General features: G+C 34.0%; 1 protein-coding gene and 1 long non-coding RNA gene across 4 annotated transcripts in view; one reads left to right on the top strand and one right to left on the bottom strand.

The window, feature by feature from the left end:
• Positions 1-16,533, bottom strand: part of LOC142353301 (gamma-aminobutyric acid receptor subunit rho-2-like) — a 108,250-nt gene that overhangs the window by 20,437 nt on the left and 71,280 nt on the right. For all 3 annotated transcript variants that reach the window (XM_075405533.1, XM_075405532.1, XM_075405534.1), the window contains exon 5: positions 5,313-5,504. In XM_075405533.1, the coding sequence (XP_075261648.1) occupies positions 5,313-5,504 (192 nt within the window). The remainder of the gene's footprint in view (positions 1-5,312; positions 5,505-16,533) is intronic.
• LOC142353304 (uncharacterized) overlaps positions 15,773-16,533 on the top strand; it is a 168,706-nt gene continuing 167,945 nt past the window's right edge. Inside the window, exon 1 of the long non-coding RNA XR_012761042.1 lies at positions 15,773-15,832. This is a non-coding gene — a long non-coding RNA (uncharacterized LOC142353304). The remainder of the gene's footprint in view (positions 15,833-16,533) is intronic.

Here is a 16,533-nt window from a genome sequence, read left to right as displayed (position 1 = left end):
AAAACTACGAGAAAGAAACATACAACAAAAGAAGCAAAAAAAAAATTCACGGCAAAAACTAAGTATCTAAATTTGAACGCACCTAGTAACAACGCCAAAACGCAATCGTATAAAACATTAACTGCACAAATTCACTTTTTCCATACAATACAGCAGACGGCAATTTTTCTTAATAAGACTAGGTAACAAAGTCGACAAAAGGAAATAATAAGGCGAAATTAAAAATCAATCAACTTTTTTTAAACCAAATAATTTCTAAAGTCTTAAAAATCATTAGCTTTTAACAAAACAATTCTTTATAAATTTACTAAACAGTCATTATAAAACCAATAGGGTCTGTCGTTGGTTAGATTAAGCCATAGGAACGGACTAGAGCAGCAGATAAACTCAAAAATTAAACAATTTGCGAAAACACAAATTATAGAAGCCAATAAAATCATTAGCTATTATTTGAATACTATGTATTCTTCCTTCCATTTTCATTCATACTAATGAAACTAAAACTATACTGAAAAAATAAATAAGTGCATTTGGGCCACATTTGAATATCATTGGGATCTGTTATTACGCGAAGAAAAAAGAAAAAAAGAAACACAAGTACACCACTACAACTTTTATCTAAAAGCATATTGTCCACCAACAAAACACCAGTTACGACATGATATCACTGGAGACTTAAATTTCTCGAATAAAAGAAATTTAATGAGTCCTCTCAATGATGAGAATAAGCTACAAGTTGACGAAAAAAACAACAAAAACTGAAAAGTTTAAAAAATCATTGAAAATGTATAATATCATAAACTTTGAGATTATTCGTTATAAAAGGACTGCCTCGGGTAACATCAATCCTTGAAAACTCAATTACAAGTTTTTGAGACCGGTCAGCATTTTACGCCTACCTAAAGATTAAAAAAATAGGCAAAAACCGCTAATTCAAAAAAAAATTGAGCGAGAAAAGTGTCGAAGCCTTTAAAAAATAACTTTTCAGTAATGACTTTTCTATCATTCATTAATTTTCTAAAGCACGAGATTATTCTTTTCAATATTATTTCAAAATATCAATATATATGAAAAAATACATTAAAACCACGAAATTTCTGAGAAAACCGTTAATATCAACGCCATTCAACTCAATTGCTTTCAGCGAAAGGCAACAAAAGCGCTCGAAGGGAGCATATGAGTTATGCCTCGTTAGGATGACCAAGATGTTTGTCATTGACAAGTCATCGATACGATAAGACATTACAATAAGTCATTGACTAAGAAAACAAGAACAAATACAGACAAAAACCAAAAATTCAGTAGAAAAGTGCGAGAAGAAAGTGTCGAAACCCTTTAAACGATAAACTTTTCTCTGAAAATTTTATCTATGATCCATTGAACGCCATTTCTAAGCCAATTGGAACTAACACTATTAGGAAAATGGGATGAGATTTCAGAAGAACTAAAAACAAATCCAAAAATTGTCCAGAAAATTATGAAAACTCGTGCATCGATTTCATCAAACCAATAGGTAGAAGATGAAGCCGCAATTAGATAAGTTTTGTTGAAGTAGGAAAGAAAGAGTTCCGGTAAATACTGAGACGTTCGTACAGTTCACGAAGATACGTTTACGATTGGTTAATGTTAAAAAATTTTTTTTGAAATTATTTTTGAAGTCTTAACAGCCATTAACATCGATAGCTTTCAAAAGAAGACAACAAATACGCTCAGTTATGACTTGATAGAAGGACAAAGATGTTTGTCATGCATGGGTGATCAATAAGATATCAGAATAAGTCTTATGACTATGAAAACAACAACAAATACAGGGAAAAACCAAAAATTCAGTAGAAATGTGCGAGAAGAAAGTGTCGAAGCGATATAAACCAGAAGATTTTCTCTGAAAACATTATATATGATCCATTGAACGTCTTCCCTAAACCAACGGGAGCTATCCAAATTAGGATAAAATTTCAAAAGGATAACATATACAAAAATATCCAAACATTTTAAAATTGTTTTTGAAATCTTGTGGCATCGAAGTCATAAAACCAATAGTTAGAACATAAAACCGCTAAACAGATTGATTTTGTTTGCAGTAGAAACGAAGGGGATCCTGTCAGTACTGAGGCTGACATACAGTTTACAGAAACAAAATTTATGATCGGTTAATGTTTAAAAACATTTTCGAAAATTATATATAGACTTAACAGCCATTAGCTGTCTAATCAAAGCACTGAATAGCTTCAATAACGCTCATTACGCAACCCATTGCACTTTTAATCAACGATTCTATAACATAGGACTCCAAAAAATCAGTAAAACCTCAAAAGGAAAATCAAAATTTCATTAAAAATTACAAAAGCTCAAAGTCGAAGCCATAAAAAACATGTGCGATTCCTTGAAAACGTGTTTTTTGTTCATTAGGCGTCATTTTACTGTAAATCAAGTTTATCATTAACCAAGCATCGATATGATAATTGACAACTCTCTAGGTGACCTAAAAAATATGAAGTTTTCTAAAAAAAAAAACAGCTCTCAAATAGAATTCTTTTTTTTTTATAGTAAACTTCCCTATGAGACCAGAACTAGTCTTTTTTATCACCTTTCGTGTATTAGGAATACGAAATTGATTCCTTTTGTGGAGTGAAATGTTATTTTGAATGAAAAAATTTTAAAGAAAAGATCATAATTTGAAGAAAAATTACACTAAAAGTGCACGAAATCATACCAAATATCACGTGTTCACACAAAACTTCAATCCTCGATAACTCTTGGAAAAATACGAAATTCAAAAAAAATCTTTTAAATTTCAAATTCTAGGCTGGACGAGCTTTTTAATGATACCACTCACATTTCTCTACGATGAATATATCGATCGGTCAAAATTGACTGAACAGAAAAAAACCATTTGAGTAAATAGTTCCTTCCCCTACAAGTGGGGTCGGAACAATTAGTCAAAATGGTTGTTGGGTCTTGAGGACAGCTGTGACATGAGCATATTTAAAAACAGTAGAAAAAATTATTTTGGAAGCGATCATTAAAAAGAATTTGCAGATTTTAAAAAATTGTTGGGTATATTGGATCCATCTGCATCTCTCTCTCTTCCATATGATATTATTGAAAGCATTCCTACTCCTACCTAATTTGGTTTTATAAAACTCTATTGTTGTTAGAGGGTTTACATTTTTAGTAGAGTGCAAGGAAAAATTCTCGCTGTATATCTCTTAGATCTCGATTTACAAAGTTGCGGCTTTTTTGCTTAGAGTCTTATTGTCTTAGAGTTCTTCGGTAAGTCTTGATTAAAAGATCTATTTATGCTATTAGTTGTTTCAATGCTGCTAATCAAGGTATGCCACCTTTACTCCAACCTTCCAAAAACTTCCCGTCTCAACCGGAGCTCGTTTTTCAAGTATACCAAGAATTAATGTAAGCGATAAACATTCCGTGATTCGTTAAATGAGACAAAATTGAGCACAAAATTAACTGAAGTTGAAAAATTTACACCAACAACAACATGAAATTTATTTTATAATTTGCATGGGAATTTCATGCAAATGTCTCTATGTGCAAATTCAAGTTTCAGAGCCATAAAAATTGAACCTCTTTAAAGTTTTGAATCTTTAAAATTGGGAAAACAACTTTAAAACCTTCAGTATTTTTTTGAGAGATGATACCACATGAATTAAATGAACATGTTGAAGAGTTAAGTGAAGTAAATGAACCCCTGTCGCTGTATGAATTGAAGGAAACAGCTTAAATCGCCTTTTCTTCTTTTATTACCAACCATATCCTCGATAGTCTATCAGGCTTGTGCATTGTATGAAGATATGGAAATCAATATATTCTGCCGCTGGTCTTCACAAATGTCCTACTCGCATACAATGTCCTACTCTAATCCTTATAATGTTAAGCTCTTGTATTTTTGCAGCTAGCCATAACTGCACTAGTGCAGATACAAACTATTCAACCCCCCCCCCCCCAAACCTCCATCCCCCAACCTCCAACCCCCATCCCCATGAACAAAACTTTGTTTCCAACATGCACGTATGAACAAACTAATGAACAATCTTGAACTAACAATCTCCTTCATAGCCTGATGAGAGGCGGCGACAAGCAATTACAATTAGCATACGCCACTACAGTGGTGTAAAAATTAAACTCTTATATGGTCATATTCAATCGTTGAGTGGGAGGTCGGGGTGAGGGGGAGGGGGGGGGGTTGTTCTGCATTATTCAAGATATTGAAAATCTAGGCTCGTAGCCAGATACATCAACTAGCTCTCTTCAACTTTTGTAGTGTCTTTTGGATCACGCTGGCTGCGGTGAACTGGGTGAAATTTTTTTTAAAAAGAGTGAACAGGAAAAGAAAGAAAGAGAGGGAACCCGAGGCGACAAGGAAAGAGCCTTGCGTGGGAAAGAAGCGAGCATTATTACTACTACCGTTTGTGACTATTGATTTCTCATGACAGGTAAAAAATTCCGTTTTTCATCCCACAATTGAAGCCTCAATTCCATTCATTTTTAAACAGCGCCACACGTGAATAAATTCAAAGGCCTAATTAATACGAATGAAGCGTCCAAAGGCGGTTTGCGCTTAAATATTAATGGCTTAAAATTAAATTGAATGCAAATTGAAAAAATCGGCCGACTAGAAAAAATTACATAGCTGCTCAGCACTACAACTTATCGACGGCTTTTATGACTTTGTACCGCAAAACGTACGTTACTGACCACTTACATATTTCCCCGTATTTCATATCTTTAAACAGGAGAGAAAAGGAGAATAAAAAAAGAAGTAAAAACCGAAAAGCTACTTTTATGAAATATTAATTCATTATCGACATAGATGGATATGTTTCACCAATTGACAAATATATTAGAACAAATTTTCAAAGACGATTATTGAAACAAAAAGGAAGCCGGGATGCAAATTCTTGGAATTTGACAGTTTTCAGAAACAATGAAATTCCCACATAAGATGAGAGGTAACAACCTAATTTAAATTGAGCAGAAGATAAGCTTCACAACAAGCTCTATTTGTTCAGAGTATACTTGGCTAGATAAAATAATCCTTGCGGAACAAGAGAGAACGGGTTATAAGAGACGCCCATGTTCGAGTTCTTAAGACCCGTTGGTGTAATTGGGTAGCACACCTAGGCTTGCAACTAAGAGACACTGGTTCGGGTCCAGTACTAAAGCCCTTTCTTCACTGGTTCGGATCCAGTACTAAAGCCCTTTCTTTCATAGGAGTTGCGCCTGTTTAGACGTTTACGTTTAGGCCGACCGAACCCCCCCCCCCCAGAGTACTTGTCCTAATCCGAACTAACCTCAAGATCGGAGAAGTTCCCAGTTGAGAATGCTAGAGTGTATGCCAGTTTATTGTGGCCCATGTATTTGAATTGGGACAGCTCAATAGTCTCACTCACATCGACTGCATCTGAGCCTGGTTCCACGGGCTTCCACTGTAACGACAGATCCTCTGTAGTGTAGCCATACGCTTCTATGATCAGGGAGCAATCCTGAAAATGAAACAATTCAAACCATTTTGAAAAAGTTTAGTAAACATAACCGTTTAATGTGGGACGAATTGGTTGCAACCCACGTGCCGGTGGGGACCAATGAAAACCTTCTTCAGCGGGTGAAGGGGTATACGCGGACCTAAGAATTTTCAAGTTCTTTTGTTAGGTCTAATTTTACAACAAAATTAAATTAAAAAATTAAATCCCGTAGAAAATGAAAGAATTAATGAGGTCAAATTGTTATATACATATGAAATGGCTTAATTGTTAGTTGTCATTATTAAAATGTAAGAAATTCTAGAATTCTGTTTCCAAAAGAATTTTTTGTTTTCTTTCCTGTCTTGGCCAACTAGTGCAGAGCTTAAAAAATGTTAAACAAGAGAAGCAATCATACAGAAAAAGTTTTTAGGTGATAGAGGGAGAAAAAGCACAAGGAAATTAACTTGCAATATTGAAATATAGCTGAAGATTTTATGTTCAAATAGACTCAACTATGATCAGCAAAGCTAATTATAACAACTTTTGACGGTCACAGTCTAGCTTGCTTAATCGAACAAAAAATCAAGACAAACTTAATCGGACAAAGTTGCACTTCGCCTGTTTTAAAAGTCCACACTTCGCCTGTTTTAAAAGATAGCAAAAATTTATTTTCGACCAGACTTCGCTCATATTTGACGAAAAATTTTGTGAAATAGGCTCTTCTCCAGTTGATGAGCGTGCATCAATACAACTCCTGGCACTAACAGCATCGTCAAGTTCTTCACGACAAAATTTTATTTGTTCAATTTATTTGTTGAACCGAAAACTGATAACTTTAAATTGGACGATAATACCACTTAGAAACAAAAAAAAACAAAAACAATGTAAACAAAAAACAACAAATTTTTCTTCGCTAGCAAAGGGTGGGGTAAGGAGTTCAGTTGACACAGAAATCCTCACTAGAGATAAATCAATAAAAAACAAAAAAACGGACCGATTTCTATGAAATTAACAAAGAACCGATAGATATGCTTTTAAGCTCTATACTGCGTCTTATTAGTGTATCGCAAAGCTCCTAACTTATAGACTTACCATGAGCATCACACACAAAAACTAGCAGCTGATAATCACGAGTGTGAACAAACGCCACACAGAGGTAGAAAGAACGAAGTCAATAACCGTAATTTTGTTTTTGGTTCGTTGAAGTGTAATCAAAAGCAAAAGGAATCGAGAAACAAATTAAAAAATCAAAGAACAATTCAGAATTTTAGTACACACATCGGAAAAGAAAGCAATCTAAAAAATGTTTCTTTTAACACTCTTAGATAAGATTTCAATATCGAAGACCTTATTTAAATGAGAATAGCTTAACACGCAGCAATCAATCACATTTTGATCGTTCTTATCTAGTACTTCTCTGTAACGTTAAATAAAAATAAATACTTTTGACATCAAAATACTCATTCATTTTTGTTGAGCGTGCAGACATTGAATTTAATTAGTTGAGAAATATCCACAAAAAGACTCATCCATCTATTACAAGGCATTTCAGGAAAAAATCAACATTAACATCCTAACTCACGCCCGCTGCTTTTTCTTTTTAACTGTTTTGCTTACAGCGAATTAAAAAAATCAAGAAAGGGTGATTGCGGATTGGAAGTTGTACAGTATATAAACTTGAGGGGGCGAGGATAGTGAAAATTCAAAAGCATAAAAACATAAGTCAAAATTGGTCAAAATCCAACACTGCTTTTAAAAGTCATTTGAACCCCATAAATTTAAATCTTGAATTACGCAGCATGCCTGCAAAAGCGTAAAAACTAGTAGTGGAAGCTAATAAAAAACTGATCTATCATATACTTTTGTACCCGATGTTTGAAACTGGCGGTTAAATATTAGCAACCTCAGAAAAAGAGATTAATAATTTTAAAAAAAGATCAGCATTTACATTTAAATAGTGTGGTTGCACTTTTTCTTAGGCAAAAAATAGAGAATAACATACAAGAAAGATTTCACTAATTTAAACACGATTTTTTCTAATTGCTCAAGCATTTATTTTAAAACATTTATCGTCATGATGACTCTTGGTGTACCGTTCGGATATTCTAAAAATCATCTAGCGGGAAAAATCTCAGATATTAACGGCAAATAAGTAAAAGTGGAGTCATGTCACAGATATTTCACAATTCGGAGAAAGATTCACACATCAATCCAGAACAAAACATAGCCGGCAGATTGCTGGAATAGCTGCGAAAGAATAGACCTGCATGTCATATAATAGAGATAGAAACAGATACCGATCTAAATTGTAAAAAAAAAATCGACGCCGCTCAAAAAACTAGGCTAAAAAACATTCAGCAATAAATCAAAAAAGCTTGTTAAAATTCATTCCACAGAAGCCTCTTATTAGGGACCTTTACTGCACATATGAGTTCCTTTAAACAAAATTCAAATTAAACCTAAGTTTTAAAGTGCAAAAGTCATTTTATTGAGTGAGGTAAGTCACGTATGATCAAAATCTAATCACGCAAACAACCTAAAAACTTTCGCTAAAACGAGTGAGAAATGACGCCACGCGCGCAAAAACCGTTAGTGAGAGGAAGAAGTCAATCAGAAAATTTGACTTTTTCAGCTTTGCTGTGTGAACAAATGTAAAACGAAAAAAGAGCGTCAGACGACGAAACAAAAAAAAACATAGCAGGACAAGTCCTGACGTACAATTCAAAGAATTTTCATTGACTAAACAGAAAACTAGACCTAGAACGGACTATGAATGGTTTGGAAAAACCATTTAGAAAAAAAATCCGATCCAAAAAATCGAAAAAACAGAAAATCAAAGTGAAATTGCCGCATGTGAACAAAAAATCACTACCGAGAAACCGAATTTTTGTTCAAACACTGTTTTCTCACTCTACTTTGAAATTAGAGCGCAAAAATTTCACGTCGCAAAACCACTTGCTTTTTCGCTCTACTTCCTGTTTCGGCGTGACCAAAATCACTACAATTTGACTTCAAAAATCATGAAAATGTGTGAACAGATCTTAAAAAAAACAGCGCCCCAATACAATTCAAATTCTTTGAATTGTAAAAAACCAAGAGCACCGCAATATAGCTACGCTCAGCTTACAGCTTCGCAGCTATAAACATACCCGGCAGATTGCCGGAAAATAGCCGCCGTTGATTCCAATAAGCATGATTGGGATTGAAATAACAGAAGATATTGAAAAAAAAAGATTTTTGTACAAAAACATTTTTTTAAGTCCGATTTATTTTGATGGCATTTCGTAGTTGAACATACTTCTGTTTCTTAGAGAGAGGCTACAGGGGCTACTATCAATAACAATAAGCATTAGAGATGGTAAATAAGACTTATAGGAACGACGTTCAAATAGCGGGCATCTAAAATTGGGCTTTATGGGTTTATCCCGTTTCTATTTCTGACATCCATTTCTGTACTAACTCTGTTCATTTGAATTGCTTTGCTGAGCAACTGATGTTCAAAATCACTTTTAACAGAATGAGAGAAGAGAGAAACTAGCCTAGAGAAGTCAAAAAGATTTCACGCAAAATGTTGAAAAGGCGGCAAAATGAGGTAAAGCGCAACATTTTTATATTCGACGAAGTAAAAAAACATAGCAGGACAAGTCCTGAAATACAATTCAAAGAACTGAATGAAAAACTCAGACGTACTCTACCTGACCACAAGATCAATTGAACAATGCCAGCCAGAACACAAACAAAATCATCGAAAAATTGAGAAACTAAAAGAATCAAAACTAAACTACTCACTGCTAAAACTCTTGAAGCTTTTACACCTCAGGCAAAATTTTTTCCCTTTAAAAATAGCTATTTCAAAAATATGTTCAAAACCAATTTTTCTTTCTGAAATTGGTCCAGTATTATATCTGCAAGTCCTGAAAAATATTCAATGGCCCTTGAAGATCGATTCCCTCGAAAATGAACAAAAAATTTAGAAAAAAAAGAAATCAATTGCAAATTATAAAATGTTGCTGAAAATCGTGACATAAATATGTTCATATTCTTTTCCGTGTCTCTAGAAGCTATCCAGTAACCTAATTCCAAGCTTTAATAAATTCACTGGCTCATAAATCAATAGGCAATAATTTTAGAAAAACTTACGAACTTCAAAAATAGAATTTCGTTCTATTAAAATGTTGAAAGCCATTCAATTGTCCCTAGCAACCATTTAATAGCATAATATCAAACCCTGGATGAGGTTAACTGGCTACTGCGGTAAGAAAAAAATAATAAACAAATGTTTTGAAAATCTTGAAAAAAATTGCAAATTTTATCAAAAAACTTCAAAAAGTTGAAGGTTAAAATGTTGAAACAAATCCATTGAAACTAAAAATCATGCAATATTTTTTTTTACCAGATCGTGGAATATGTTTTTTTTGCACTTGAGAAATGACGAATATCAAAAACTGACAAAAACTTTAGGAAGCCCAAAAAAATTGCAGATTTTATCAAAAATTTCAAAAATTCGAGACATTGGAATGTTAAAAACCATTCCATTGTTACTAGAAACAATACAGTGCCCTATTAGGTTCCCTAAAAGTTTTTTATCAGATCGTGGAATATGTTTTTTTGCACTTGAGAAATGACGAATATCAAAAACTGACAAAAACTTTAGGAAGCCCAGAAAAAATTGCAGATTTTATCAAAAAATTCAAAAATTCGAGACATTGAAATGTTAAAAACCATTCCATTGTTACTAGAAACAATGCAGTGCCCTATTAGGTTCCCTATAAATTTTTTATCAGATCGTGGAATATGTTTTTTTGCAATTGAGAAATGACGAATATCAAAAACTGACAAAAACTTTAGGAAGCCCAGAAAAAATTGCAGATTTTATCAAAAAATTCGAAAATTCGAGACATTGAAATGTTAAAAACCATTCCATTGTTACTAGAAACAATGCAGTGCCCTATCAACAAACCTCAAATGAGATTGATTTGAGATTGCTCGTCCCAGAAACTGGAAATACTGAAAAAATGACGAAAATTTTCGAAAATCTGAAAAAATGCGAATTTTGTCAAAAAAATTGCTAGAATTTGTAATATTCAAAAGTTGAAATCTATCCCAGGCAACTAGAAACTTTTCAGTAACTTATTATTCAACTTATTATTTTTTGGCCCCTGGGACTCAGCAACTTGAATAATGACAAAAAATATGAAAAAAAATTACAAGTTTTGTCAAAAAATGCTAAAATTCATGATGGCAGAAACATGAAAACCATTCCATTAACACTAGAAACTAAGCAGTAATCTATTATCTAACATTTTATCAAACCCTAGGGGAGGTTTCTTGACACCTAGGGCTAAAAAAACTAAAAGAAATGACAAAAATTTTCAAAAAACCTGAAAAAAAATTGCAAAAATTAGTATTATTTTGCGTGTTTGTGTTTGTAGTACCAAAACATATAGCTCATAAAATGGTCATAACAAGCAAATTTGTCTCGCAAAAGGCCTTCAACTCTTAAAAACTTCAACTTAAGACTAATCAAATGAAAAAATTAGAAAAAAAACATGAAAAATTGCACCATTTTGAGCGCAAAAACTCCTAAAATTGACTATTTAACCTTAAACTAAGGCCATCCCAGCAGCTGCACCACTATAAGCACTTGAAGGACTACTAAATCCCACTTTGGGCCTCTAATGAAACTTAATGCCCGCTGGGCTTTACCTGTTTATCCCGTTTTGAAAGATCAAAGTCATTGAAAAATGTGTGAACACATCTTAAAAAAAACACAGCGCACCAATACAATTCAAATTCTTTGAATTGTAAAAAATAGGAGCGCTATAATAGCCGGCTGAGATGATGAGGGCGGCTATTAAAAACAAACCGATTACCGTCGAACGAATTGTTCTCAAACGACAGGCGAGGGTTTGGCTTTAGCTGGCAGCTTAATGACAGGGCAGCTATCCTCAAGGGACGAGTATAAAAGCGGGACTGGGGAGTTGAATGCCGCCTTAAATATCTCAAGCGACGACAACTTAAATATCTCAAGCGAGCAAAAGAATGTGCTAAAATGTCCTGGCTAAAAAGTTTTAGAAAAAATCGCATAAGAAGAGACAGATACGTTAACAATAATTGCTTTGCTTCAAATTTTGTTCGAGAGCAAAAAAATTATTAACATACCCGGCAGATTTCCGGAAAATAGCCGCCGTTGATTCCGATAACTCTATTGGGATTGAAAGAAAAGAAAATATCAACAAAAATTGATTTTTGTATAAAAACATTTTAAGTGCGATTTATTTTGATGTCATTTCGTACTTTAACATACTCCTGTCTCTCAGTGAGATGCTACAGGGTCTAGTATCAATACCAATAAGCATTATAGATAGTAACTAAAACTTATGAGAACAAAGTTCAAGTACCGGGCATCTCAAAATGGGCTTTATGGGTTTATCCCGTTTCTATTTCTGACTTTGATTTTTTATACTGACTCTCTTCATTTTGAATTGCTTTGCTGAGCAGCTGCTGTTTAAAAGGAATTTAAGCAGAACGACAGAAGAGTGAAACTAGCCTAGAGAAGTCAACAAGATTTCACACAAAATGTTGAAAAAGCGGCAAAATGGGTAAAGCGAAAAAAAGTTCGACGAAGTAAAAAAACATAGCAGGACAAGTCCTGACGTACAATTCAAAGAATTTTCATTGACTAAACAGAAAAACTAGACTTACAATGGACTATGAGTGAATTGAGAAAACCATTTTTTAAAAAATCAGATCAAAAAATACGAATAAAAACAGAAAATCAATGTCAAAATGCCGCATGTGAACAAAAACACCACTAGCGAGAAATTAAAATTTAATTCAAGCAAAAAATTAGGCCTAGAATGAGCTGTGAATGGATTGGGAAAACCATTTAGAAAAAATCCGATCCAAAAAATCGAAAAAAACAGTAAAAATCAGAGTGAAATTGCCGCATGTGAACAAAAAATCACTACCGAGAAACCGAATTTTTGTTCAAACACCGTTTTCTCACTCTACTTCAAAATTAGAGCGAAAAAAATTCACGCCGCAAAACCACTCGCTTTTCGCTCCATTTCCTGTTTCGGCGTGACCAAAATCACTACTCCAATTTGACTTCAAAACTCATGAAAATGTGTGAACAGATCTTAAAAAAAACATAGCAGGACAAGTCCTGACGTACAATTCAAAGAATTTTCATTGACTAAACAGAAAACTAGACCTAGAACGGACTATGAATGGTTTGGAAAAACAATTTAGAAAAAAAAATCCGATCCAAAAAATCGAAAAAACAGAAAATCAAAGTGAAATTGCCGCATGTGAATAAAAAATCACTACCGAGAAACCGAATTTTTGTTCAAACACCGTTTTCTCACTCTACTTTAAAATTAGAGCGAAAAAAATTCACGCCGCAAAACCACTCGCTTTTTCGCTCCATTTCTTGTTTCGGCGTGACCAAAATCACTACTCCAATTTGACTTCAAAAATCATGAAAATGTGTGAACAGAGCTTTAAAAAAAGACAGCGCCCCAATACAATTCAAATTCTTTGAATTGTAATAAAAAAATAGGAGCGCTATAATAGCCGGCTGAGAAGATGAGGGCGGCTATTAAAAATAAAAAAAATGAAATTGATCGCAGACAAAGCAAACAAGACCAACATGACCCCCCAATTGAATGCTACTAACTTCATAAAAGCAATTAATAATTTCCATTTATTATACAGTTAATCTGCTTTGGTATATTAAACTGTCCTGAAGCAAATGGGAAAATTTAAATTTCTTCTCACATATGACACTGAGTCAGAAAGCAATAATATCTTATAATTTAGAACACATTTAAGGGTTCTTTCAAAAGTCTAAGTCTTAATAACAAGCTATATTGACATTTTCCTCTCTAAAAACAATTAATATACTGGATAGTGGCATTTCTGGTTATCATTATTTCCAGACCCAAATCTCGACTAGTTAGGTTGCACATTGATTAAAAACAGTAAAAGTAGCATTTGATCAGAGAAGTTTTGACCAGTGAAACTTGCTGACTTAAAACTCTTACAAACAGCCACAATCTGTTGTACATTTAGTTAAACCAATATTGAAAATGTTGACCGCAGAGAGCGAAGTAGGTATTTATTCAATTTATTTCTAATTAACGCACACATTGGACTGTCTCGATTTATAAGCATTTTATTGGACTTGGAAGACATAATAGAAGGAAGAAAAACGTCACTGTCGTTTTTCACTCCAAACAAGACACGTTTATTCATGTCTGTCAGTCGAGGAGATAAATAGAATGAGAGATAGAGAGAGAACCGTCGTTTGCAAAACACGCAAGAACAAAAAACAGCACTGTCTAACAGAGAACGCGCACGAATTCATCCACCCCCCCCCCCCCCCCCCCCCCCAAGTTACCAACCCAGCTCATGTAGTTATAGGTGTCCACGTGGCGTTTATTAAATACAGACTGCTTCTTAACAGCTCCTAATAAGTAGCCACAAATTTATGCACAGCACACGACAGGACAAACTTTAAATTTATTCCTGCCCGCCCCCTTCACAAATCCACTTCCAATTCCAGAAGAAACCCCATGCCAGTTCACCCCAGGCCACTTCTAATTGAAGGTTGTTCAACCTCAGCACCCCTCACTCATTCAACCCAGCAACCCACTAGCCCTACCCACCCACCCCCCCCCCCCCCCCTCACAAACATTGCCTGTCTAAAATGCATTTGCAGTGCATTTGCATTGTTGCAATTCATTGCTGTCCTCTACAAATGTTTCTCCTGCTTTGATACTTTTCCATTTAACGTTATTTAGCTTAAAAAATACTCAAAAAAAGGGAAAAAATTGAATTTTGAATTTAAATTTTGTTCCTGAAAAAAGTAAATTAGAAAAAATCTTTGTTAGTCGTCTCAGACATTTCAGCACTGACGCAATATACTACAGATTACATTTTAGCACTGACGCAGTATAAAACTTACTTAGTTAAGTGGTTAAACAGTATCTGAAGAGAGCGCAACGTTGTTTTAAGAACAGCCAAATCTTCATTATGATTCATTGTAATTTTCTTAGAATAATCTGTTAACCAAGAGTTAAATTGCACAAGCTGGAAATAATGGTGTCAGGACAATGGATCTTTCCGTTTGTGACCCCCCTCCCCCTCAGTACGTTATGGGGTGGGCACAAACGGAATTTTGATCCAGAACAATTTTACCAAATGCCATTATACGCAATACCATTATACTCAATCTGCCATTTTTAGGTGATGAGAGGAGTCAAACAAGATTTTATAGCGAAATTAGGCTGTTTTTTTCAAAAAATAGAAAGAATTTAATTCCGTTGAGCACAACAACACTATATTGAAAATGACTCAGTATCAAAGCCTTAATCAGTTTCTTCCATTTTGGTTTCAACAGGAAAGGAACTTTCAATTTGATAGATTGCTCGTCTGCCACCCCATTTTTACAAAAAGATATTTTATTTCCTTTCTCCAACCTAGATCTCGATCAAATTCCAGCATACTTTCCAGTAATCTCTGTTTTAAGACAACCTTTAAAAAAATTTCTTTTAAAAAGTCTCTTACAGGTCAAGCTCACAAAAACCAACTTATAAGAGCTCAGCTTTGGTCATGTACATCTAGATAAGGATATCACAGTTAAGCCACGATTAGCTTGAAGTTTGAGCTAGAAATTTTATGCTTTAATCAGTAATCAAACACCTGCTTTCTTATCATCTGCTTTTAAACGTCCCATTCTATAGTTGACCACAAAATAGTCAGTTTCAAAAGCAAACAGAATCCTTTGACCAACAATTCAGCTTCATTTGACAAACAAAGAGTTCATTTTAAATTTCAAAAGAAGTCCTACAATGATGTTTTAAAGAGATAATTTTATAGTTTCATTTGGGACATAGCATTATATCGTATTATATCAGAGAAAATATGTTCAAGCTGAAATTATTTTATAAAAAATATCGTATAATATTCTGATTAAAATCCAAGTGATCATATAATATTCTGAGTTTAGTCCGGAATTGATCCAAACTTACACATGAATAATATTCTCTAACAAAAGTCAGCTTAGAAAATTAATATAAAAAATTCACATCTCATAAATTTTAACATAACTGTTTCCGATTTGGACACGCTCAATTTGAGAAAATTTAAGGCGAAAACACTCAAAATGCCCAAAATTTTCCCTAGCTATGAGGATTCAATTTTCACATTAACGCCAAATTTTAATCGATATAATCTTACAGTCTAGACACAAGCCTAAAGCAATGAATTTTGCACGGATCAATACAAATTTAGGATATTTACAAGGGAACGAAAATCAGGCAACGACTTGACTTATAAACAAGGTTAGCAAACTGACATAAAATATTAACCCTCAGATCTTTCAAATTCTGCCTCAAACAGTGGGTTTTCAGGTATATGGCACAAAAAAACTATCATCAAAGAAATAAGACGAAAAGAAGCTCGCGCAACTGTGCTTTCGCACAGATAGTTCCGACTTTCCACTCGAAATTGTTCAAGGCTCCCGAAAGACAGGCGGAGCAATTTAGTTCAGAGGGGGCTGTAGCCTAGAAATTTATTTGGGGTGCAAAATTGATTTTGTTTTAACGGCAGACTCAATTTCTGAATTAGAGCAATATATGTCAAGTAAAAATCAAGAAGTCAAGCGTGAAAAAGTTACTTATAAGTGAAATCGATAGAATCTTCTAGAATAAAACGGTCAGGAAAGAATTTTGCATAAAAAGACACCCACGCTCACAATAATCGGTTTAAATAACAAGTAAAAATGCAGCGGGTATTCAAAAAGAAATATTTTGGAACCTAAACTTTGTCAAATACGAAAACAAAGCTTAATTACTTTGGTACTACAAAAATGTCCTTCTTCCATTTTCGTATTCCACTATCTAACATCAACTATGAGAACACAACTAGTTATGTTAACTTCTTTCTTTTTCATCAGTTCTTCACCAATAAAAGAAACAGAGCCGACTAACGTCGGGCGAATTGCTCTCAAACGACCGGCGAGCGGTTGGCTTCGTCAGTAGCT

This window comes from Convolutriloba macropyga, chromosome 14 (genome assembly GCF_964194025.1).
Source record: "Convolutriloba macropyga chromosome 14, txConMacr16.3, whole genome shotgun sequence".
In the NCBI taxonomy this organism is placed as follows: Eukaryota; Metazoa; Xenacoelomorpha; order Acoela; family Convolutidae; genus Convolutriloba; species Convolutriloba macropyga.
Note: the sequence above shows the minus strand (reverse complement) of the source record. Positions and strands in the feature narration are given on the sequence as shown.